The sequence below is a fragment of the Pongo abelii genome, chromosome 13 (genome assembly GCF_028885655.2).
Source record: "Pongo abelii isolate AG06213 chromosome 13, NHGRI_mPonAbe1-v2.0_pri, whole genome shotgun sequence".
Lineage (NCBI taxonomy): Eukaryota > Metazoa > Chordata > Mammalia > Primates > Hominidae > Pongo > Pongo abelii.
The window spans coordinates 54739691-54763916 of record NC_071998.2 but is presented as its reverse complement, the minus strand read 5'-3'; the positions used below and the strand labels follow the sequence as shown (position 1 = coordinate 54763916).

At 37.4% G+C, this 24226-nt stretch overlaps 1 protein-coding gene across 3 annotated transcripts in view; it reads right to left on the bottom strand.

The window, feature by feature from the left end:
* The window catches only part of GLIS3 (GLIS family zinc finger 3), a 512085-nt gene that overhangs the window by 111539 nt on the left and 376320 nt on the right, over nt 1–24226 (bottom strand). For all 3 annotated transcript variants that reach the window (XM_054519981.2, XM_009244473.4, XM_009244474.4), the window contains 2 exons: nt 9250–9411; nt 4557–4667 (listed from right to left, as the gene is read on the bottom strand). In XM_054519981.2, the coding sequence (XP_054375956.2) occupies nt 4557–4667; nt 9250–9411 (273 nt within the window). The remainder of the gene's footprint in view (nt 1–4556; nt 4668–9249; nt 9412–24226) is intronic.

Genomic DNA, 24226 nt, shown 5'->3' with positions numbered 1-24226 from the left:
TAGCTAGCATCATATTGGGTCTACTTAAAAGGGAAGCCTCCAAGCAACTGGTTTCAACTCCAAATGACTGCTACTGGCACAGGGTTAAATTTAAGATGGCTTATTTTTTCATTTGAATTTAATTATTAATTAGCATAAAAATTTCTAACCAAAAACACTTGTGTTACAAAAGCATCTCCCAGAGCCTTTATTGAAGTAAGTTACTTTCAAATGAGAGCATCAGGATATTCGGGTATGTCTCACCATCATTTTGAGGTGTGAGGTAAGTAATGCATCATCAACAATGATTAAAGTACAAAAGTTTGTGACTCACTTTTAAAAAATCAGTGCTATTTGAATGTCATCCCTATAACAGCATCACTCTCCGTCACCTGCATTCTAATATAGTTTCTAAAATGTGAGAGGAAGAGGTGGACTAGTTCATCTTGAGATGATATGTCTGTGATATGTGCCTATTACTAATATTCTATTAATAGTATGACTGAGTTTTAATTTATTCCTGAGCAGAAACAAGAAAGGAAAAAAATGAGAAGGGTTTGCAAAATCTGGGGTGGCCCCGATCATGTACCCCACTTGTGCATACACCATCTGCCGTCTAGACCATGACTGAAAGCAACTGACAGAAAAAGTGTGTCTTATTAGTCCACTTAACATATGCTTCAATTTAAAAGAAAATATATATTTTCACATAGCTCTTAAAGATTCAAAGAACTGTACAAAGCAAGGTAAGCTTATGTGGTATTTAATGAAAATTTTCTGGTTTTGAGTATATGTGGGGGAGAGGTGGTGGTGGCTCTGAACCGATTCCCAATAGTTACCAGTTCTCTATGAAGAGTTACAGTAAATAGACTGCCCTAATTTTGCCAAAAAGCAATACAGAGCTGTTCTCTACGTAGGAAATATAAATGTGTGTTGCATTCGCACCCATTTCAAATGCTATGCTTGGTTTATAACAGCCTGTTTTGAGGTCACAAAAGTGAAAGCCATCAGCCACAGTGGATCATGGGTCAATGTTTAACAAACATTTAACAAATCACAAATAAAGTTTGAATCTTTGTGGAAGTGTGAAATGGATGAAAGATTCATGTCACCTCTAATTTCTGGCCAGGCATCCTTTGTATGCACTTTTAAAAAGTCCATTTCGATATCAGGCTAGAGTTAAAGGAAACCCTCCTGCTTATGGCACTTCCAAGGTGAAAATGAAAAATTCTGATAAAGCTCATAGCCTTGAGGAAAATTTCAAGTGGCTTATTGCCTTAGTTTTCTCTTATTTCACTTACTCATTATCAGACAGAATTGAAGGACAGATTCTGCCCGTTGCTCTATAGGCGAACTTCTTCTATTCTCTGTGGAGACCATAGTTGGTGACTTGAGTATTTCGCTACCCATTTTTCTGTGTAACCCTTGATTTAATGGACTCGAGATCTGCAAAGCACATTCCATAAAAGAAGTCTGTACATCGGCTGATGGGATGTGTGGGTGTGCACGAATTATGTAAAGAGAAAAGTTACTCTTCTGCATGCAATGAACCAAATTATCCCCATTCCTTTGCAGAAGAGTTTTTCTTTTCTTCTTTTTCTTTCTTTTCACAGCTTGAATAATGTTTAGCTGGGATTTCAGGTTTTTCTTGGTTTTCAGTAGGATCCGACAGGTGTGGGAAAGGGCCACATGCCCACGGTCAGGGCATCACTTATGAGATCCCTGCCCCTCCTCACATGAATTTATCTATGGCTATGGATGCCTTGTCACTGGCCCCGATTCCACAGTAGAACTCATAAAACTGGCAACGTTAAGACCAAAATAATGTCATTTAGTGTCTAGGGGGAGGTTACAAAGAGGATTAGAGGCAGGCAGGCAAGTAGGGTATATTAAATAAGTCCATGACTAACAGGGTGTGACAGAAAAGGGTTTTATTCTTTTCAACAAAACAATTCCCTAGGACTAGGACCATTACTCCACTGTGCCTTTATCACCTTGGAATTTTTATGGTTATTTTTGATTAATTCACATTTTTGTAAAGGCTTTTTTGAAATGATGCCAGTTTTCAATTTTTAATTAAAGTCGTAAATAATCTTAATTCTGCCTTAAAAGGTTTATTGTTTCTTTTTTTTTTACTGCTGCCAGGAAATATTTCAAATACCAAGTCCTGATGCGAGTGAGCAATTAGAATCTCTCCAAGGTCTAGTAACAACATTGTACCATGTAAATATTACACACTGGTATATCAGCACAAGATTTGGAAATGTGGATTGACTAGTTTCAGGTTTATTAGCAACTGCTTCTCCTGGGAATGACATTTCCTTTTTTTGTTGGATGGAGCAACTTTCATCATTTTAATTTCCACAAATTAATCCATCATGGACTCATAAAGAATTTTTAAAATCTTTGGATAAAAAGGCAGGCTAAAATCGGAAAGTAAACACTGCAAACTTATCACTAAGGGCTGCGCAATGCAAGTCAACAAGTCAATGAAATCCAATTCAACCACTTGCAGAAAACAGTGAACATCAAAAGCTAAGCCATTTGAGAGACAGTGTCCCATTTACATAAGACAAAATTAAGAGAACACTGCAATTTGACATGAGATTACAATACTGCTCTTTGAAAGTATACCCTTGTTTACGTAGATTGTTAAAGGGTGTCTGCAAATTGTCAATAAAATAATATTTTGTAGTCTCAAGATCCGGTTTTCTTTTTTCAGTTAGTGCTTCAATAATCTTTCACACAATCAAAACTACTCTTTCTTTACACAGAGGTTGCAACACAACAAGTTTGAACAGGAGAAACCATTAATAATTCCTGAAAATATCCCCTGTTATGCTTCCAAATCTGTCAACCTAGGTTACCTTCTTAACTTGAACATCACAGTGTTGCTTATTTGTCTAGATAGGGGACCGATACTCTTTCATGTCCATGACAATTGTTAATCTCTACAAGGGTACTCTCTGATGTTAATGATAGATTACTATTACAATAAAACCTTACACATTTGCACAACTTGGAGGCAAAAAAAATGATCAGATTTAGGGGGAAGAAAACCTCCTCGTCTAGAAGGTTTTTTTTTTTTTACAAATATCATTTATTACTTCAAATTTGTAAGGTATATATAGATGATAACAAAAATAATAGACGGTGGTCCTGCTGAAAGTAGTTAATAGCATGCAAAAAGGGTGTGTTATTTTAAGAAGATTAAGCACATGCTTTCTAACTTTATTTACATTATTAATTAACTTAGCAGTTCCTTTGCTTTTCTGAAACACAAGAGCATATCTACTGTCTGTCTAATGATCACAGATATCAATTTACTGGGATTCCAATTAAAGAAATTTAACTATATTTCTAGGAAAAAATGATTTTAACAATTAACTTACAAGAGTGAATTGTATGCAATTAAGACTATCTATCAAATCCCCCTGACTGAGCATTTTTCTAACTCACAGGGAAAGGGTCAAATTCCTTCCATATACGCACCCTCAGCTGGCATTGTGCTAACACTTCTCAAGGAAGAAAAAAAAATCTCAAGGAACAAGAAGACTATAGAGCATTTCCCAACTTAAAAGTGTTAAATCCCTATAAACCATGAAAGAATGCAAGATTCAAAGTAGAAGCCACGGTGACCTGAAAACCCTTGCCATGGGGTTCAATCACTTGAAATACGTTCAGTCTCAAACTGCCCTTAAATTTGTTATAAAGGGCCCTCAAATGAATCAGGAACCCATCTCAATACCAATGAAACACTCAAAAAGCCAAGGTCAGCTCAACATGTTTTCTGCCATGAATAGAAGATACTCATTGATCCAAAAATGTAAAAACTTAGTTATTAGGAAATGCCTTGAAAGGTAGTAAGCTCTCTGTCTCTGGAGGGGTTGAAGCACAGTGCCGTCAACCACTTGCTAGACATCTTAAGGAGTTAGGAGAGCAAGCCAGGTGGCCTGGCTGGTTGGTCTCTAACATTTCTTCCAAATCTAAGATATTATGATTTTTATGAACTTTGAAAATGTGTTAACCCCTCATTAATGTCAAAGTGGTTTTAAGTTCAATTCCTTTTTCAGATTTTCATACAAATCCAGAAATCTGCTTTTTCTCTAAGCTTAAAGAATGCTCTCTACTTGTCCTAGAGACGTACTTACCTTCTTCATTAGAGCTTCACAATTTTGGCCAATTGATATTTTATGAAACAGCACTTCTTTCCAGAAGGATTTCTGTGGTGTTCTTTTTCCCAATTTAATTATCTTTACCTATCTGAACCTAACTTCTATAAAAGCTTTTTGTTGCTTTCCAGTTTGAGGGACTTTACTTACTTTTCTCTGATTCCTATTATACAAGCCTTTCCCAGAAATTTGCATAGCTATAGCAGCTATGCAAACCATAGCCATATCAGTTATGCAAACCATAGCCTTGCTATTACTTCATGGGAGACTTACCTCCTCAAACGGTCTAAAGCAGGTTACACCATGAGAAGTATAAGAATTTCAAGTGCCCTGCAGAAGCTTCGTGTACTACAAGAATAATCTGAACATGCTTTTCCCGACTGGAAGATTCTCTTTTAAAATTACCTTTTTCCTTGCTTGTTGCTCTTTGGAAGAATGTGCCTTCACATGCTTTCTTAGGGAACTTGGGTCTGTGTAGCGTTTGGTACATCCTGGAATTTGACAAACATAAGGTTTCTAAATGAGAAAGAAAGAAAGAAACAGCTGTGGTTAAATCATAAAGGTAACTGGGAAATGTTTTACTCAAAGACTATTGACTTCAGAGCATGAACTGTTACCAATTGACGGATGTGAAATGCTAGCTAATACTCATGCATTTTAATTACAAAGTCTAGTAACTTTGCATGATGGTTAAGAGAAGGGTAAACTTTCAAGGAACAAAGAGATGCCCTATCCTTGATGATTTCTAAGAGATTGCTTTAGTGTGTGCTCTAACCACAAAACCTCTTGGGGCATTTTTTAATGTGGAAATTATTAGTAAGCATCTCTAGTCATACTTACAGTTATGTTTCCCTGAGAATAATCTTTGGTACTGTCAGAAACTAGTAAACACATATTCTGTAAGGGTTCAGGTAAAGAAGCTGTAGAAAAGTCCAGAAAAAAACTGGGTATTTTTCAGAAGAAACCTGATTTAGAAAGAGAAAGGGAGAGAATTAAGAAGAGAAAATTAGTGTAAAGTGAGTAAGAGACAGTAGGTTTCAAACAGACACGTGAAAATTCATCCAGAGAAGCATTAATAATATTAGTTGCAGAGGTGTCCTGGTGTTGAGCCTGAGTTAAGTGAATAAGCTCTTGGCTGAGTGCAATCAGAACACACATTTTGGCTATTCCATTTCCCCCATGCTCCTGGGAGATGTGAGGTGTGGTGCTTAAGGCTGAGTCTAGGCTCTTTTTTTTTCAGATGTTATTTTGTTCTTGCCTCCCAGGCTGGAGTGCAGTGGCGCAATCTTGGCTCACTGCAACCTCTGCCTCCCGGGTTCAAGTGATTCCCCTGCCTCAGCTTCCTGAGTAGCTGGGATTAAAGGTATGTGCCACCATGCCTGGCACTTTTTAATTTTTGTATCCCTCGTGCTTAGTAGATAATAGAAATGAATGAATAAGAGCAGCTCACATCCATTCACATTTCAGCACCTATTCCTGTTATGACCCTTAAACTTATCAAAAGTTTGAGGCTATGACTCTTCAGTTGTGTTTGAGGCTATGACTCTTCAGTTGTGAGATAAATCAAAATCTTCAGCCTATTCGAGAAATGAAAAATTTAAAAATCACAGGATTAACTGTGTTTATAACATATATTAATAGTAACTTATCTGCTTAGTGTCTCATCAAGTAAGGTAATAGAGCTGTGTTTGTATGATGTGAAATGTAAGGAAAAGACCTGAAACCCTGTCTCGGGATTCTTGCTCTAGAAACTTGTTACAGTAAAAAAAAAAAAAAAAAAAAAAAGAATCTGATTAATTTGATTTCTTTTTAATGTTACTTCTGTTTTTATGTGCATGTATGTCATTCTGTGAGCCAATAAATAAGTGGATTACATTATTTGACCTGCTAGAAGCCATATTTATGGTTCACTCCTTTTTTTGTGTCATTGGATTCCAAGAATAAGGTTAAATCATGAATATATAATTTAATGTGACATACCAAACTTGAATTCTATGTTTGATTATCTGCTGTGTTCATTGATTGACTGACTGTTTGACTGGTTGGTTGAATCACTCAAAAGTATGCTTCCGGGATGTGCTGGGCACTGTGTTTCAGATTAGGGATCTAAAAGTGAACAGTGGATAAACCGGGTTCTCGATACCTCATGGTTTCTACAAAATAGTGAGTTTATTATTGGCTAAAGTCACTTGCCAGTTAGTTTCTACCGAGTAAGCAAAGATTTTCTTTAACCTGGGAATCTTTTCTGAATTCGCATAGCCTTCTTGCACTAGCCTTCCCTACCCTGCCCTGGTTTCAGGAGTGCAACTAGCTAAGATCTTTACTGGCAATCCCATTGTAAAAGCTTATGCTTTGAGCATTAGAGGAGATGGTACATGTACAAAAGGCTTGATGATTATTAACAAATTATATAAATTGATGCCATTATTATTACCATGGTCACTACAATTTAGGTTGGTAATGTCATTTTCTATTTGATTTTTTTTTTTTTTTTTTTTTTGAGATGGAGTCTCACTCTGTTGTCCAGGCTGGAGTGCAACGGCACAATCTCGGCTCACCGCAACCTCCGCCTCCCGAGTTTAAGCGATTCTCCTGCCTCAGCCTCCTAGGTAGCTGGAATTACAGACATGTGACACCACGCCCGGCTAATTTTGTATTTTTAGTAGAGATGGGGTTTCGCCATGTTGGCCAGGCTGGTCTCGAACTCCTGACCTCAGGTGATCCAGCCACCTTGGCTTCCCAAAGTGCTGGGATTATAGGCGTGAGCCACCGTGCCCAGCCTTCTATTTGATTTTGAGATGTTCTTGAAGAAAGTTTGACTACACACCCACTGTTCCTCTCAGCTGACCTTCACTTTCTTCTCTTGTTGTCAGCCACTAGGGAAGGACTGGTATGCCAAAAAAGTAATGTCACGGACTGATCTAAGTAGTACTGCTGCAACTGTCATTTTATCTCAGGTTACCTAAGCTTTAACTAGCATGCTACACTTCATCCAACTATATATTTTGTTATTTTCCACCTGTACTGTACAATTACTGTGTAGATATTAAGATGCTAATAGAGAGATTAATTAATACAACTTTTAAGGGTTAGAATTAGGAACTCAGTAATCTTTATGGGAAAACCATTTTTCTACAAATAAGGAATCCACTTAGTTGAAGAAAGATACTTTATCCAAAATTCTGACAGTGTTATAGTATAAGGAGTGATTAATGAAAGCGAACAAGGACCTAAATTTAAATAATAAATTCTTCAAGCAAGTACAGTTTGTTTTTAAAAACAAGTGTGTGATTTCTATATGATTTTAAAAGAGCTTACTAATTTGTTAAATGTAGTAAAAATTTAAATAGGAGTTAGTTTGGAGCTTAAAGGAAAAAATGATGCTTTAAAAACATTTAATAGAGAAATAATTTTTCCAAAAAAAAAATAGCTGAGTTTTAAAAGCTATTGCAGTAACAAAAATCAGGAAACTACTATATTAGGTAGCTTTCCTCAACAGTCTTTTAAAAAGATATATATTTTTATTCCAAAATGATTTCTGAAAATGCTCTTAGCTTGATTAGCTAAAATTAGCTCCAAGCAAAGGAGGGCAGTGCAAAACCATAACACTTAGCCTCACAATAGTTCTTTCAAACTATAGATAACTACCTGGAGTAGAAGCAATTTCTCAAGACAATCTTGTCTCATAAATGTTCATTCTTCCATGATAAAGGTTAATGACAAATTGGAAAATTTATTGGATCCCACCAAGACCATTTGAGGCACAACAAAATAGGGCATTTTAACACAATTTATTCTTTTTTTTTCCTTTTTCTACTTAGAAAAATCCCACTATTCACCACATGTGTTCATTTAGTGTTCCATTTTATTGGTCCTAAAATCACTGAATTCAGGTAGAGTAGAAACTGGGTCCATCCTACACCCATGTTGCTCTAATCATATTTGAGATATTTACTAGGCAAACCATCACATTTATGCATATTAGGGGATAATTCTGTTTAGAAAGGTTATGTGACATATAGCTAAAATGACTTCTATGAATATGACTAATAGAGACTAATATAAAATTTAATAAATATGTCAACTATAACATCAGAAGAATCTTAAATATGTATGAGAAGGTGTGTAGAAATAACAGTATCTTTTCAAAATTCAAACTCTGGTGTAGTTTAATAATAGACATCAGAATGTTAACACTGAAAAAGTACTGTCAGGAATACATTATTTGCAAGAATGTGGGATAAGAGATCTGTGATGTGTATAATACACTTATCCTGATGGCTTTGTTAAGCGCAGTGAAATTACATAGAGTCTACCTGGCCTAGTGTAAGGAAAATGGCATTAAAACCTGGGAAATGCAAAGGAGGGCTATCAACATAATTGAGAAAATAAAAGACAAGAATCATAGAAAAGGCATTTGGGAATGAGCAAAATGTTGTAGCATTAAGGGACTTAAGGGTGTAATAACGAAAATCAATTGTTCTCATAGGGTTGATGTCAAAGAATATGTGGCCGTTAACAGATAGGAAGCATGAGGAAAGTGAACTCTTGGGAAAGATTTGCTGTTTCTTCTTAGATCAGCTGAAGGTGAAAATACCAGGTGGTTTCTAAAGCAAAGGGCCAAATTCACTCTTGAAAATCATTCTAGCTGCAAAGTTCTATGTCAAGAGGGAAAGAACCAGGGTAGAAAAAAAAACAAAGAAAAACAAACAAAAACTGCTTCATATTCCTAGCAATAGCATACATTACCGACTTGATATCTGAATACTGTTTTTAATGCCAGTCTCTCCTGATCACTCTCTGTACTAAAATCTACTATATGACAGCCCCTAAACTGCTTTTGCTTTGTACACAGCAGTGACCAAGTAACCCTTCTGTCCCAGGAGGTTGTTAATATTTAGAATAACCTGCTACTACAGAAAAATGAAACAGCCAAATAGGGCCCCATCTGGCCTTTTACCAGGCTCCACTGCTGCCCTTGGCATTGTCCCTGTAACCTGCAGACCATAAAGCAAACACTTCACCAGCCCACTATCAAGCAGGCACTTCCTCACACCAGGCTCTGGGTTGGAAACTGGAAAGCTCCTGCCATTCTTACGGTGTCCAGATGCGTCCGCTGGTGTTTGGCGCGGTCACTGGAGTTACTGAAGGCCTTCTGACAACCCGGATGCTGGCACAAATACGGCTTCTCGCCTGTGTGGCTCCGCAAGTGGATCTTGAGATTTTCAAGCCTTGAAAAGGCCTTCTCGCAACCTTCAAACTGCAAAAAGAAAACAATTTTTGGTTGTTGAGAAGGATCTTGAATGTTTGAGTCTGGGGGACAGCAAAAAAAAAAAAAAATGTCCTTAGTTTGTACTTTGCTGAAAATGATAAAATAAAATCAAATCCAAACAGTAATAAATATTGCTCCTAAAAATATCCGAATGTTTATGTGAACTGCAGTTTTCCACTGAATATACATGCCACTTTCTGTACCAGATTTGGGTCCCAAACTGATTTCTGTGATTTACTTATGTCAGAGAAAATTCACTGTGAGCCATTTGGCTCTGTTAATAAAAATACAGTAATGTGTGTCTTAAAGATTTATTAAAAATTAACACAATTTTCCATTTCCAAATTGGTCTAAATTGAAGGAACTGGAAAGGAAGAAACTTTCTGACAACTAATAAACTAATAAGAAAAAAAAAGTCAGAGTGATATATGAGAAAAAGGAGAATTGAAGATCTGAGAGTCCAGGATGAAAAAGACATGTGTCCACTAGATCAATATGATCATAAATTTCCTTAACTATATTCGTAAGTTTTTTCCAACCCTCAAAAGAGTGACCATGTTAATGTATATGGTAATGCCAAGGCTAATGAGATAAAGTTTTTAACACACTTTTATAAAGGAAGCTAAAAGACAATTCATTTAGTGTGAAATCATTTTCCAAAAAAGTACAGTAATACTTTAATCTTTTTTTACTTTTTAGACATTTCATTATCTAATTCATGAGGAAAAGAAGATAAAAGGCTTAAGATTTCAATAAATGTGTCACTGGTTTGTCAATAATATTTATTGACAGTAACATTTACTCAATGTCTTCTGAGAGCAAAATATCAGCTACTATTAATAGGGTCAAAGTGATTCCAATCCTTGAAGTAACAATCTAATAAAGAAAACATGTTAGAGAAAGCCTAGAAATGAAGCATAAAGGTGAGATGGGGATTTATCTTTTAACTCTCTCTTTGGCGCTAACCCCCAGAAGAGTTATGTTACTTAGACAGTTTTAACCCCATTTGAGTTCTCACTGGAAGGGAAACTGAGAAATAAGGAACACCTACTGGAACAAAGCATAATACATTTAAAGCAATTAAGAAGCCTCACTTCTTATAGAGGAATGCAGGGGGGTGAGGGCGGGTAAGGAAGGAAGGTAAGTTCCAGATGGTTCCCATTCAAAATTAGCAGGTATAACCTAACCTTGCTGCAAGAAATTGTATAAAACTCTTTGGTTCTCTTACTATAATAGATGGTAGAGGACACTGTTCCCAAAAGAATGATCTAGAGCTGGCCAGGTTTTGGTTATTGGAATTTTCATCTTTAAATAAGGGACAAACTAAGTAAAAAAAAAATAATTAAACATGTCATAACTCCATCTATTTAAGTTGTCCAGATTTTGCATGCTGGGGTATTTTAAGAAATTTATGAAAGTTGCACTTATTTTTGATTGAGAGTTATACATGTTTCACAGACATATGTTGGTTTATTTCAATTTTGATATTTTGCTTAAAATAATTTTGGTGTTTTCCTGATTTCTATTTCACATAAAAATAAATTTAGCCTGAGCAGAAGATGAATGCTGACGAAGCCAACTACTTTTTCAGCAGAGTGAAAGGAAACGTCACTAGAGGGAGAGAGGAGTTAAGGGGCTCATTTATGCAGCTTTTCAAGTGACTCTCAAATTTAAGAATAAAGGGGCTCAACATTAAACCCCAACTCATAGCTAAGAGGCCTCTGCTGACCAAACCTCTGTTTTTAGGGTTCTCTTTGAATGACGACTCAGAGAAAACTCTTGGAGCTCAGTTTATTTGACTTGGAATCACCTGGTGGACCACACTTAGGTCTGAAATGAGCTTGTGGTTTTAGACACTCCAAGTCCGTAGCCTAGTTCCTAGCAAGGCTCTTTTGTAGGGTGGATTCCATTTTGGGGCCAGCTCCAGGGGCACATACCCAAACCTGAGTAGGCCCCATATCCACTCTATTCCACAGTCGCCTCAGATCTTGATCTGAGAGAAAGCTGCATCGTTTCAGCACCAGGATGAGAGTGGAGAACTACTTTAGAATAAGATTAATGAGGTTTCTGTGAGTACAGGATAAAACAACATTCCTAGTTCTAACATAGAGGGATTAGAAGGATCCAAGACATGTCTCTGATTAATTCAAACTGTTCACTTGATAAAACATAAACTATATGTAAGAATACCATTTCCAAGTCTTTCCAGTTAAATATCCACTTGAATATTCAGTTAAAACTCAACTAATTGCTATTATTACTCTTAACAGAAGCAATAACCAAAGACCAAAGGGCTTACTGCATTCCAAGCAAATCAGTGCAAAATGAACAATATCTCAGAACATCCTGACCATTTTCAAATAGCAAGGATAGAGGAAAATATAGGCACCTAGACTGAAAATGACAACAAAAAGATTATCTGTAAAATAATCAAAATCCAGTGGATATCAGATGTTTCCTCTGTAACAAGAAAGGGCAGAAGACAATAGAATAGCATTACAGTATTCTCAGGGGAAAAGATTATGAATGAAGGGTTTGACCTCATTATGTTGTATGAATAAAGGCAGAAGAAGAAAGGCAGTTTCATGTAGTCAGGGGCTCATAACATACACCCCCAACTCACTCTTGTTGAAGAATTCACTTGCAGGAACCATGGAACCCAAGACCAGTAAAATCAGGCACCTAAGGATTGATAAATGCCTTGGTGAGGTGCCAAATATCCAACTCATCACAGGAGTGTGCAGGGCACTACACCTGAATGAACGTGTCACATTGACAATTCTGCCGAAAGAGAAAGGAGGTGCTGTTCATTTCTCTAATGGCGTCTGGATGAAAGTTGAAAGCAAATAATTTTATCATGAATCATTATCATTTATTATGGGAATAACCCTGTAATTCATCACAAGAAATTCCCCTCCCTCAGGCAGTTTTACCCCTAGATTTATAAGTTCAATTAAATGCAAATGCATTAAAAATAAAACAACATTTAGGTAGGCTTATAAAAGATTGTTACAAAATATACCAAAATTGGATTCTTTGACTTTTTGGGCAAATGGATGCCTTTTATCCTTCTTATTTTTTTCACGTTTTCCAATTCTTTAATGAGCGAGCATGTCTCACCTTGTAAACTGACATCTAAGCTTAGGGAAGCAAGGAACATTAAGAGTGTTTCCTTGGGTTTGGCCAGATGCTTTCTCATCGAGGTTCCTAAAGTTCAAGTCCATCCTGAGATCTAAGGTCCAAATTGTCAACTGACTGCTTGTGTCACTGCCACTGGACAACTCCTATCCAAACTGAACAATATCCTATTTTCAGGTCTTCTGCTTCCTGGGCTAGCTGTAGAACCATGAGCCCAGGACTCAGTGACACATGACTGAATGATCAGGCCAGAGTTTGCCCGAGGTTCAAAAACAGACTACATACAGGAAAACAAGAGAAACATGAACCAACAAACAAACTCTCAGAATCCAAGGAGGAAACAGAAGGTGGCTGAATAGAACACAAGGGAGACAAATGCAGGGTGACAGTGTGGGGAGCAGCAATGGAGGAAAAGGGGCCTGGTGTGCATTCAGCATGTATTCCATACCAAGCTCCTTGCTAGAAAATTTCCCCTATGTTAGTAATTTTATCTAAATAGCATTATTTTTTCCCAAAAAATACTGAGTAAGCTCTATGTGCATGAAAGCAAGGTCAACGTGTATGGCTGGGCAGGTTACATACTGACGCACCCGAGGAGTGGTTCTCAAAGATGGGGTCCCTAGATGAGCAACATTGGCATCGCCTGGGAACTTGTCAGATATACACATTCTCTGACCCCAGAATCAGAACACTGGGAGTGATGCCCAGCCATCTGACTGCTAACAAGCCCCCCATAAGATTCTGATATTCTGATGAACACTACTACAGTGTGAGCAGGTGAGTTAGGGAATGTTATTCATACTGTGATCACTGTCCATTTATTGATGAAAATCTTGTGACAAAAGTAAAGCATTTTGCAGAATTTACCCATTTCTAATTCAGACAAGGGTCACATGGACTAGCATAGCAGCAACCATCCTAGGATGGAAAAGGCATCTCCATTCCAGAGCAGGGCAAAAAGGACAAAATCTCAGACTCTCCATCTCTTACTGGAGACTCTTCAAATTCCCAACTTTTTAATCTGCCACCAGGCAGATGTCTGGTTCTGAAATAGGTGTGCCCACAAGTTCCCTAGGTGGCCTCCTGACCAATAAAACATCCCATACTTCTACTGCCCATTACATTCCCCTGTTGAGAAAAAGTACAGAAGGGGAGCCATCATTTTCTGTTTGCACATTTCAGTGGCTTTGCGGACACATATGGGAACAGTGCATGAAACTGTAAGTGATAGAACTTACACTCATGGGTCTTGAAAATACTGCACTGCATGAAGCCTCACTTTGAGAAAGAGTTCTTTAACTCTGAGGTTGTTTTCAAGTAACAAACTTTAATTAGAAAGTTTAAGTTATTGCAAACCTAAAGAATCTTAGCTTGTTCCACTTTGCTAATTTAGATTATTTTATATTTAAAGAATCATAACTGGACTGTAATCACCATCTATATATACTGGCTTGATTACGGATTGCTGACATTAAGTGGCATTAAGATGACCTTTGAAATATTACTTTCCCTTTCTATTAGAGGCTTTTGTGTAAGGTTCTAAAAATGAAAGGCTCATTAGATACCATTAAAATAGGATTTATTCTATATGTGTAACCAATAGTTAAGTAGAATATTACTTCCTCCCCTAATCAGTTACTTAGAGTGCTGAGAAGCATAAGTTCATATTCAAAGCAGTAATAACAGCAAACCTTTCCTGATCAGGTTTCCATACCATTGCTAATGTCAACTAAACCCAAGCAGAAAGGAGTCTATGATTCCAGACATGCTTTTTAAAATATACATTTGATTTGAATTAAGCCTTAGTGTTTATGACCCTGGGAGGTACACACTTTCACAATTCCATCAATTAAGACCAATTAATCCCATTAGTGATGGCTGATGCTAAGATATGCAGCAAGAACTGACTGACGAAGTATATGCCAATTCACGTCTCCACATACATCCCAAAGAGAAGAAAGGCATTGGTGGGAGGATCAGCAAATATTTCTAATCCTGCAGATACTGTCAAAGTGACTTCCACAATAAGTCCAAGAGTTCAAATCCACTTGAATCAAGCACGTACCTTCAAAAGCTGTAAGTGAAAGATTACTTCTGTGACTCAGAAAAAGATGGTCAAAGGGCCACCTTATACACTTGAGGAGAGGTGAGAAATTTGATGCATGAATTCAGCTGGGATTTAGTTCTGGAAGCTTCTTTCTAAAGCAGTGCTTCCCAGCTTCACCTAGGAGACTTGTTAAAACACAGACTCTGCCTCAGTAGGGCTAGATGGGATCTGAGATCCTGCATTTCTAACAATCTCCCAGGTGATACTTCTAAATGGTGAATGTTTGGAGGTTATACTTTGAGCAGCAACATTCTAGGGATCATTAGGTCGCCTCAATCTTGAAAAGATACAGTTTGGTGGGATTTTAAAAAGACAACACAAAATAAACAAAAGAACTAGAAAATAAAAGAAGAAAGGAAAGAACCAAACTGTGGTAGTTTCACACCTTAGGTTGTGACACAGTTAAATCTAATTTTAAAATTTAGGTGGGAAGATAATAGGAAAAAAAAAAGTTGAGAAAAGGTCAGAAAAAAAGGACCAAGAATCACAAGAAAGACTGTAAAAGCACACTGGGGTCATCTGATTTTGTTTCTCCTTCAATGGACTTCGCATTTGGACATATGGGTCACCTCATGCCACTCTGGTTTCTGTTTCCAGTGCATTCTTAGACTGGATGCATTTAGATGCTCTAGCAAATCTTAATATTTACATCAGTTTGTAGAAAGTGCTACATAAGGGAGAAAAAGAAAATCATTCAAATGTTTTGAGGCTTTTAAAAAGTAGTTCATGAATCAATTATGTGGAATAATAGGGAATTCCTTCTGCTCCTTGTTTTGTTGGGACTAATAACTCCACAATGGGAATAGAGAACATGTCTTTATATATTCTTGCTTTGCAATTTTACTCATGTTGCAGTCAAATCACCCGCTTGTCCTTAACAGAGCAGTTACTGTGTTTCCTTTCGGTTTGCTAAAAGGTAATATCTGATTTTATAACATTTCAAAGGTTCTACCCAGAGTAATAACAGCCTCATTGGAAAATTATTTAAAGTTGTGATAGGGTTGTCCCTGGTTAATTTGAGAGTCCTCTTAACTTCAGGGAAATCAGTGTAACCCAAAATGAGTTTCCAAAGGTTCCAAGTATCTAAATAGATTTGCACTTGCATTTCCTACAACAATCTTCAAAGTTACCCTGACCCTGGGTTTAGCTGGGGCAGTAGGAGGGCAAAAAAGGCTATGACACTTTGGTCTCAATGAGTCAGTCACTCACTGAGTACGTGCCGGTCATCTGGCATTCTGAAGTGGCCTACAGTCCTCATTTATCCAGATTATCTGGAACTACTAAAATTTTTGTAGAATTAATATCAAACTCTTTCTGTCATGTCTTCCTAAACTATAATAAAGAGATTCAAGTTACTGTGTTTTTCCTTATTATTCTGGTGTACAAAATCGGCCTATAAACTAGCTCATAAATGCAATTACCTGGCTTGTTGTGCTGCTTATTTTTGATGAAGAAATCTGTATAAAACAAGGGTTACTGAAATGGACAGTACATACACGTTTCTTATTGGTTTAAAGGAATATGTTGCTTTTTAACATTTGGGTCATGAGGAAGCAGCTGATTCTTAAAAGGGTCCTTGAAATGAGGTAGCAAATTTCATGAGAGTTCAGCTTAAAAAATGAAAATGAAAAAAAATTTTTCAAGAAGCCACAAGACAATGTAGACAGAAATATGTTATTTTTGTGGCAACATTTGAACCATATTAAATTTTTATGGAAATTATCAAGTGTCTGGTTTGTAACAATCGAAAGGATCTGGGGACAAATGGAACCTCAACATGGGCATTATATCATGCCTGGAAAAAGAATATTCACAGTGCAACATTGATATTTAAGACATATCATATGGCCCTCTCTAGCTATTCTATACATACAAGGTATCATATATTATTCATGTTATACCAATACAATGCCAGAAGACTACAATTTCAAGTGAATAATTATTTCTGTGAGTGGGTAAATAATGAAAACTGGTTGCCTGGAGGTAGTGTAAACACAACAATAAGTTTTTGTTGCTGCTGTTGTTTATTAGCACTGATTTCATGCAATCTGTGAATACATATCCACAAGAGCATGTATACTTCAGGGGTTGACAGACAGCAAAAAATGCATTTGATAACATGCCAGTAGAGCAAATATGTTTTATGGCTATGTAATTAGCTCTGCATAAACATACCTGTCTCAGTCCATTTTCTGTTGCTAGAACTGAATACCACAGACCGGGTAATTTATAAAAAATAGACGTTTATTTAACTCACAGTTCAGAAGACTGAGAAGTTCAAGGGCATGGCAGCAGCATTTGCTGAGGGCTTTCATACTGTGTCATATCATGACAGAGAAGCCAAAGGGGAAGTTGGCATGTGAGAAAAGGGGGCAGAACACAAGAGGTGGCCTCACTTTACAACAGCCTGCTTTGGAGACAACTAATGCAGTCCCACTAGAGTGAGAACTCACTCACTCCTATGACAATTAGCCCAGGCCCATGGGAGCAGCATTAATTCCTCTTAAAAATCTAACCACTTTTTAAGGCCCCACCTCTCAGCACTGACACATGGGGGGACCAAATTTTCAACATATAAACTCCAAGCGTCCTACTCAAACCATAGCAACAGCTAAAAGCAACCAAAGTATTTAATTTTCTGTGTACCTGTGTTTCTGATTACCACATAGCCAACTATAACCTATACACATGTATCTATAATATATGAGCATAATACTTCTATGAAGTATAAAGCACACAAATAAAAGCAGTGCTCAGATGTTTTACTACTCTATATTAAAGAAAAGAATTATTTCAAACTCTAAGTATAAGCAGTATACCAAGTGACCAATTCCCTCCTCCATGAATGGACCACGAACATATTGAGTTTCTTGCACAATGAGTACTTCATTAGGCTCTGCAGATGATGCAAAAGTAACTTTGGTTTTCATCTTACCTTTCCTGCGTTCATAATGTGTTCCAAGAGATAGACATACATGCAGAATAAATTTGGAATCTGCCCCTGCTTGTCCAATACCCTCATATTATTTTCTATATATAAAAATGAGATGACTATTGGGGAGGTGAGGAAACCAAGAGGTTGGAGAATTCATTCTTTCGATTTTAGGCAATATTTTTGTATTTAAAAAAAAAGTCAGAAACATTCTCTATGACTTTAGTTTCTCCTAATGATCTGCCTCAGAAATATATTTTCAACTTTCAGAAGTCAGACAGGGAAAGATGAAGTAAAAGGCAACTAATTAAGCAAAACGAAATAAAAAGTAGAAAAACAAAAAAACAGAGAGAAAGAGACACTACAGGTCAAAGAAGGGAAGGAGGAGGAAGAAAGTATGAGACCTATGGCTTAGCACATATGTGATCAGGCCTCTCCCCTCTTACCTGTTCTCCCACATCTCCCACCTGGGCTCTAGGCCAGCCAAGCTGCAGTTCCTTAATTAAGCAGCATGTTGCTTTTGCCTCTCACCTTTGCATATACTACTTCCTGTGCCTGGTAACATCCTGCTGACCCTTTAGCTTCGTGCCACCTGCTCTGGGAAGTCTTCCTTTAGGCTTCTGCCAAGGCACAACAGATCAGTGCCCACACATGCCCACCATGCTTTGCCTACTGCTTTGCTAACACTTGGAAATATAGTAATTGGATTGTTTGTTTCCCTACTAGGCTGTGAGCTTTATAAGAACAAGGTAGTGTGTCTTATTAATACTTTTGTTGCCAGCACTAGGTACAGTGCTTGGTATATACTTGGCAAGTGATTGTAGATTATTTGCTAAATAAATGCTAAGGAAAATGGAGAAAATGAACTCTTTGTAAGAATGCATACTGATTGCCTAGACTTCCTTGTGTAGGAAGCTCATTAAGGCTTTTTAATTAGGTAGGGTTGGTTACTGCTCATGATGACATCAAATGGTCAACACTGCAAAAGCTTTTATAAAATGCATTTACAGGTTTTAGATGCTGAATTTTAATGTCCTATAGAACTACTGTAAAATGTATCTTTAATTATTTTAATATTTAACCATGTGAGGAAAAATACTAATAACAACATATGGTTGTATTTTTTGTGAATGTGATGCATTTACTTCTTTATTGATATTCTGAGAAATCTGTAGCAACAACTGGTGAAGTAAGTGAGCTGTTTTCCTACCACTCCCTTTTCCAAATTTGAGCTAAACACACAGATCTATTGGGAACATGTTAGTAGCAATAATTCAAGGCACATAAATGTGTGTCTTCTCATACATAAAGGAAAAGAAACTGTTTTAAATTGCCCTTTAAAAGCTGAGCTAATATGCTGTCAAATACGCCAGGAAAGAGCCTCTCATCAGAGTTTCTCATGCAAAGAAAAAAGATCTTTTCGACCTTGCCCTAAATTGCCCTGAGTCAAGTGTCCCCAAACAGCAGGTTAAGCAGTTTCCCATGACGCCATGCCTCTGTCAACCATCCTATAGCCAACCTCTCAGAATGGGAGGCAGAGACTCCAATCCGGTGTCCCAGGTTATAACTATACTTGGCTACAGGGTTTGTGTTCAACGCACATGGGCTGAAGCAAAGCCTTGGCTCTGTCTTCCCTGTTGGCAATGGACTTGGCTGCCCAGTAATTAATTGTCTTTGACTGCAAAGATGAGAATTGCCACTTCTTGCCTTCAGTTTTATTAAGAATTGGCATGCTTGGTTTAACAGAACTAAGCAATATATTTATTTACTATGGTGTTTCCCAAAATGATTGCTGAATTCTGTCATCTCTTGACTGAGAAACTGTTTGCGGGTTGCAACAGAATGTATGCTAACATACATACAGCAACACAAACCTCCAAGACAAACTGTTTAAGTCAATTTGCTTATCATATAGGCACATAGGTGCAAATATGTGCATATGCATTTGTGGGTACAGCCATGGGCACACACTTTAACACTTGCACACATATCCCACACAGATTCTGTAATAAATGTGTGTGTTTAAGATCTGTGTGCAGAGGTGTAGAAGCAAGCATGAATTTGCCAAGAGAGAAAAGGAAATTCACACACGAAGAGAATAATTTACCATAAATTGGCCCACACTGAGTTTATTCCAAAAAACGGAGTGCAAGATGCCAGATTTTTAATGGCTCTTGCTATTCCAGATCTGGCCCTGACAAGCTTTGGAAGAGATGCAAGTGGGCAGGAAAGATGGGATTAAAAAATTATATCTTGAGCCTTTTCACTTTCAAATGTAAAATTTCCACCACTGCGACAAGACAGGGGGAAAGAGAGTGGCAAGGATATTTTCCTGACACTGTGCTTTTCTCAACAAAAAGCCATCGATTTCCATTATGCACTTCTTAAATATAAATCCTGTACTTCTTGTTAAAAATCATCTGTGACTGGCTGCCTAAAAAAGAAAGAGATATGAAAATAATGGAACTCAAAACCTTGCATTAGCCCTGGCGGCCATTACAAAGGGGTGATCTCAGAGTGATGCCTTCACTGCAGCTCCATCGTCCTAGGATTGACAATCTTTTGTGACAACCTACACTGGTTCATCAAAACTATTCACTTGCTTCTAAAATGCATCATCTCCAGTTTCTTTTCTTTCAAGGTGGAACTTTTCTGCATAGCTTTCCCATCACAAGCCTAGCTGGCACAGCAGGGACTCAGAAAACCCTTCATTCTTTCCACTTGCTCTTCTCTTTTCTTGTCCTGATTTTAAACTACTCTATCCCATTTCTGAATGTCTTTCTCTTTTGGCTGATGAGGAAATCTCTCTCACATTTTACCCCTTCTTCCTATATGTTCACTCATGGGTGAGAAACTGTCATTAAATCCATTAACTCTTTCCATTGATGACTTTTGGGTCTTAAGACCCACACTCACAGTTATTCAATCACTGTCATGCATGCACTGTACTTTGATCCCTATAATTCTTATGAAAAATACCTTGGCTCAGAATTGTAACCTCAATCCCCCTGACTGTTCTACTTAATACACCTTCCACACCCCCTCTCTGGAACTTGACTCCAGTGATCCCAGGAATAATAAGTCTATGAAAAATTCTGCCTAAAAGTATAAAGTCTAGGGTAGATGAAACTATTTCATCATCTTAGTTTAAATTTGATGAGAATATGGGTCTAGTTATTTAGAGTAGTTGGCCTTTGCACTGAATTTAAACTACTATTGTTTATTATTTCCATAAAAAGTAAAAGAATGAGCAAAATGAGTTGTTTCCATGATATGTTTCTTCCTTTATTTTATCTCTTTGCCATCTTACAGAGCCAACAATTTTGGCTGGAAAGCATCTAGCACATAGTAAATTCTCAATAAATGTTAGCCATTATCATCAACATCCATATGTATTCAAATTATCTAATATTATTGTTCTCATTTTACAAGTAAGGGAAATTAAGACGTAGAGAGGTTAAGTGACTTGCCAAAGTCACACAACTAGTAAGTGAAGAGCCTCAACTAGGATCATGACCTTTTGGCTCAGTTATTTAACCAAGTATTCCCTCTGTGTAATTCCAAAGGAATGTTATTTTTCAAGAGGTCAAGGAGATAAGAAAAGGAACATGTCTTACAAGGAATCCAGTTGCTCTCTTTTTTTCTCTTACAAAGTAAAATATATTAATAATTTAAATTCACAAAGACTGACTATCCTAAATTATACTAATCATTCTCATCAAAATCTGAGCACAGAGTTAAACCATTAGCAATGACTAGAAAGTACTGTGAGCCTTATGTTCTTGGCATAATCTTCCTTTTTAACTAACTATACTTCTCAAATAAAAACAAATGTGGTATGCATCTGTGAGCCACTCAGAAGCCTGGGCTGCTGAGGAAAAAATGCAAAGTGATACCTGGCATAAAAGAGTCAACATGACAATTCTAGAAGAACCTACAAGATTGTACATTCAGCCAAACAATGAAATATCTTACAGCAAGATCCCTTTTCGTTTTATGAAAGATAGGATCCTGAGAATTACTACTAATTTACCAACAGTAACAAAACTTGGCCCTCCTTAGGTGCATACTTAGCTTACCTTTTCTTCAAAGTAACTTTACTGATGGAAAAAAGAAAGATGTTTTAGAAGTTCCCATAATCTAACAGGTGCCTAACACATATTAGGTGCTCAACAAATTGTCTTTTTTGGAAAAATAATAAATCAATGGAATATTTGCCTAAACATTTGTTGTAGCACTTTCAATTCTCTTTGAGGCAAAATTCCTCGAGAAAGAGAAAAATAGTTCATTTTGCTATTTTCCATTTGCTATTTTCCATTGGATTGATAAGAATCCAATCTGCGTCATATCAGAAGACACACGGCTGTGGATTGTTCCATTGTTAAACTTGGCCTAGACCTCTCCTCTGAACCCCAAGCCCTACTGCCTATTCAACATCTCTACACTGAGGGCTCACAGGCATCTCAAAGTACATATTCCAACACTTAACAATGACCTTTTCCCCCAGAGTCTTCACTGCCTGCTCTCTATTCACCCAGCAGTGCAGCCCGAAAGCCTACAAGTCATTCTTGACATTTCCCTCTCCCACATACCCATCTCTAGTCTCCAAGTCTGCAACTATCTCTCAGACATAAATACTTCTCTCCATCAGTATCTGACCTTCCCTAGGCTAAGCCACTATGGCCTCCCACCTGGTCTACTTCAGTGATCTCCTAATAGGTCTCCCCCATCCACTCTTGTCCTCACCCACCATCTAGTGTCACACTGCAGCTGGAGTCACTTTTGAAAACTAGAAATCTAATAATGTTCCTCTTTTGTGTAGAATTCTTCAAAGATTTCCCACTGGTTTTCAAATAAAGCCCAAAGCCTCGCCATGGCTCATACGTCTTGCTTGATGTGGCTCCCGCCTACTTCTCCAGCCTCATCTTCACCTCTCCTCCCCTTCCTTTTGCTCCCTCAGCTCAGTTTCTCAAGGCGCCATGCCCCTTCCCACCTCAGGGCATTTGCACATGCTATTTCCTTTGCCTGGAAAAATGTTTCCCTCTTATTTGCCTGGTTAAATTCTATGCATTATTTACAGCTTAGTTGAAATATTTCTTTTTCAGAAAAGCATTCTCTGTCCCAGTGGTTATGTTTAGTCTCTCACATATATGCCCTTATAGCATCCTCATGGAACTTGAGTCCATTAGTACAGGAACCAGGCTTTTCCTTTTTCATGATGCAGCAGCATGTGTAGTAAGCACCCAATGCAGACGTGTTGAATAATGGACAAGTGACTTGTTAAAAATTAAAATGCGAGTTATTCATATTAAAATGCTTTCTTCCTCTCTTCTCCTCCCTCCCTCGCTTTCTTTCTCTTTTTGAAACTATGCTTCTAGCACTTAAAATCCACTCAGAATAACCATAAATTCATAGGAACAGTATTTGTTGTAACAATGGGGAATAATAAAAGATGAGACAAACTTACAGAACAGACCCTCAGGTCTGGAGACCAAAAAAATGTTTGTGAAGCCCTCTATAATTTCTAAGTTCTACATGAAATGCATGTTTTCTAGATTCTAACTGCACACACAGAAATATCTCAACTCATTTTCACAAAGTTATCCACCAGGGAGATGAATAAATAGCTTCACTAAATACATATGGTGCAATTACACCCAGCAATAAGTGACAATAGGTCTTGCTTTATAGTAATCTAAAAATTCAAAGCCCAATTATTTCAGCTGCTCAGTAAATAATACTGAAAAGATGTGGTAGTAAAGCAACTTAAGAACATACTGTATTAGTAAACACTAATGATCTCTTTATGATCCACAGAGCCACTTCTTTTTCTTCTGAAGGAAAGAAAGCTTTTTGTAAATTAAGAAAGAAAAAAAAAAGCAAGCCATCCATGAGCTACAGCCAAGAACAAAATGAAAGCAGGGAGTGCTCCTTTTGATCTTTCAAGAGTAGTATTTAGTTAAAGAATGTATGCTGGACTACAGAAAAACATGGCCAGAAACATGAGCATTTGAGACCTGAAAAATAGACCACTGGCAGCTGGCCCTTCTAAAAACATATTTATAAGAAAAAATAAAAAATAAAAAAAGGGACCGGTCCTCCTTAGCTCTAAACTTCAGGGTGAACTGACACTGACTTTAATAAAAGGGGTCAGTTTCAGACTTCTTTTTAGAATGCAGAAGCACTGCAAGTAAGTGGTATAATTAGCAGTTTAGAAATGCAAATCAAATTCAAACTTGAAATGACTGAGATGGAAAAGCAACCTCAACAGGGAAAAGAGGAGAGAGAGAAAGAGAGGAAGAAGCATGAACACACACACACACACACACACACACACACACATATACCCACTGGCCTGGCCTTTCTGGATGATTTGAGGTTAGCTGAAGACACAGTAAAGACAGATCTGGGATCCGGCTGATCACTGGCACACTGACTGAAGTTTTAGACAACCGTGGTGAGGGAGAGAGGGGAAACCAGAAACTGCCTAGCCACAGGTCCCCTCAGGCCAAGATAATTTGGAGAATGACAATTCACAAGGCAGATCTGGGAAAAAAAAAATGCCTATTTACAGCTTCTGTTTGCATACTCCCTGGACTTTTGGTGTTTATTATTTTTCTAATTTG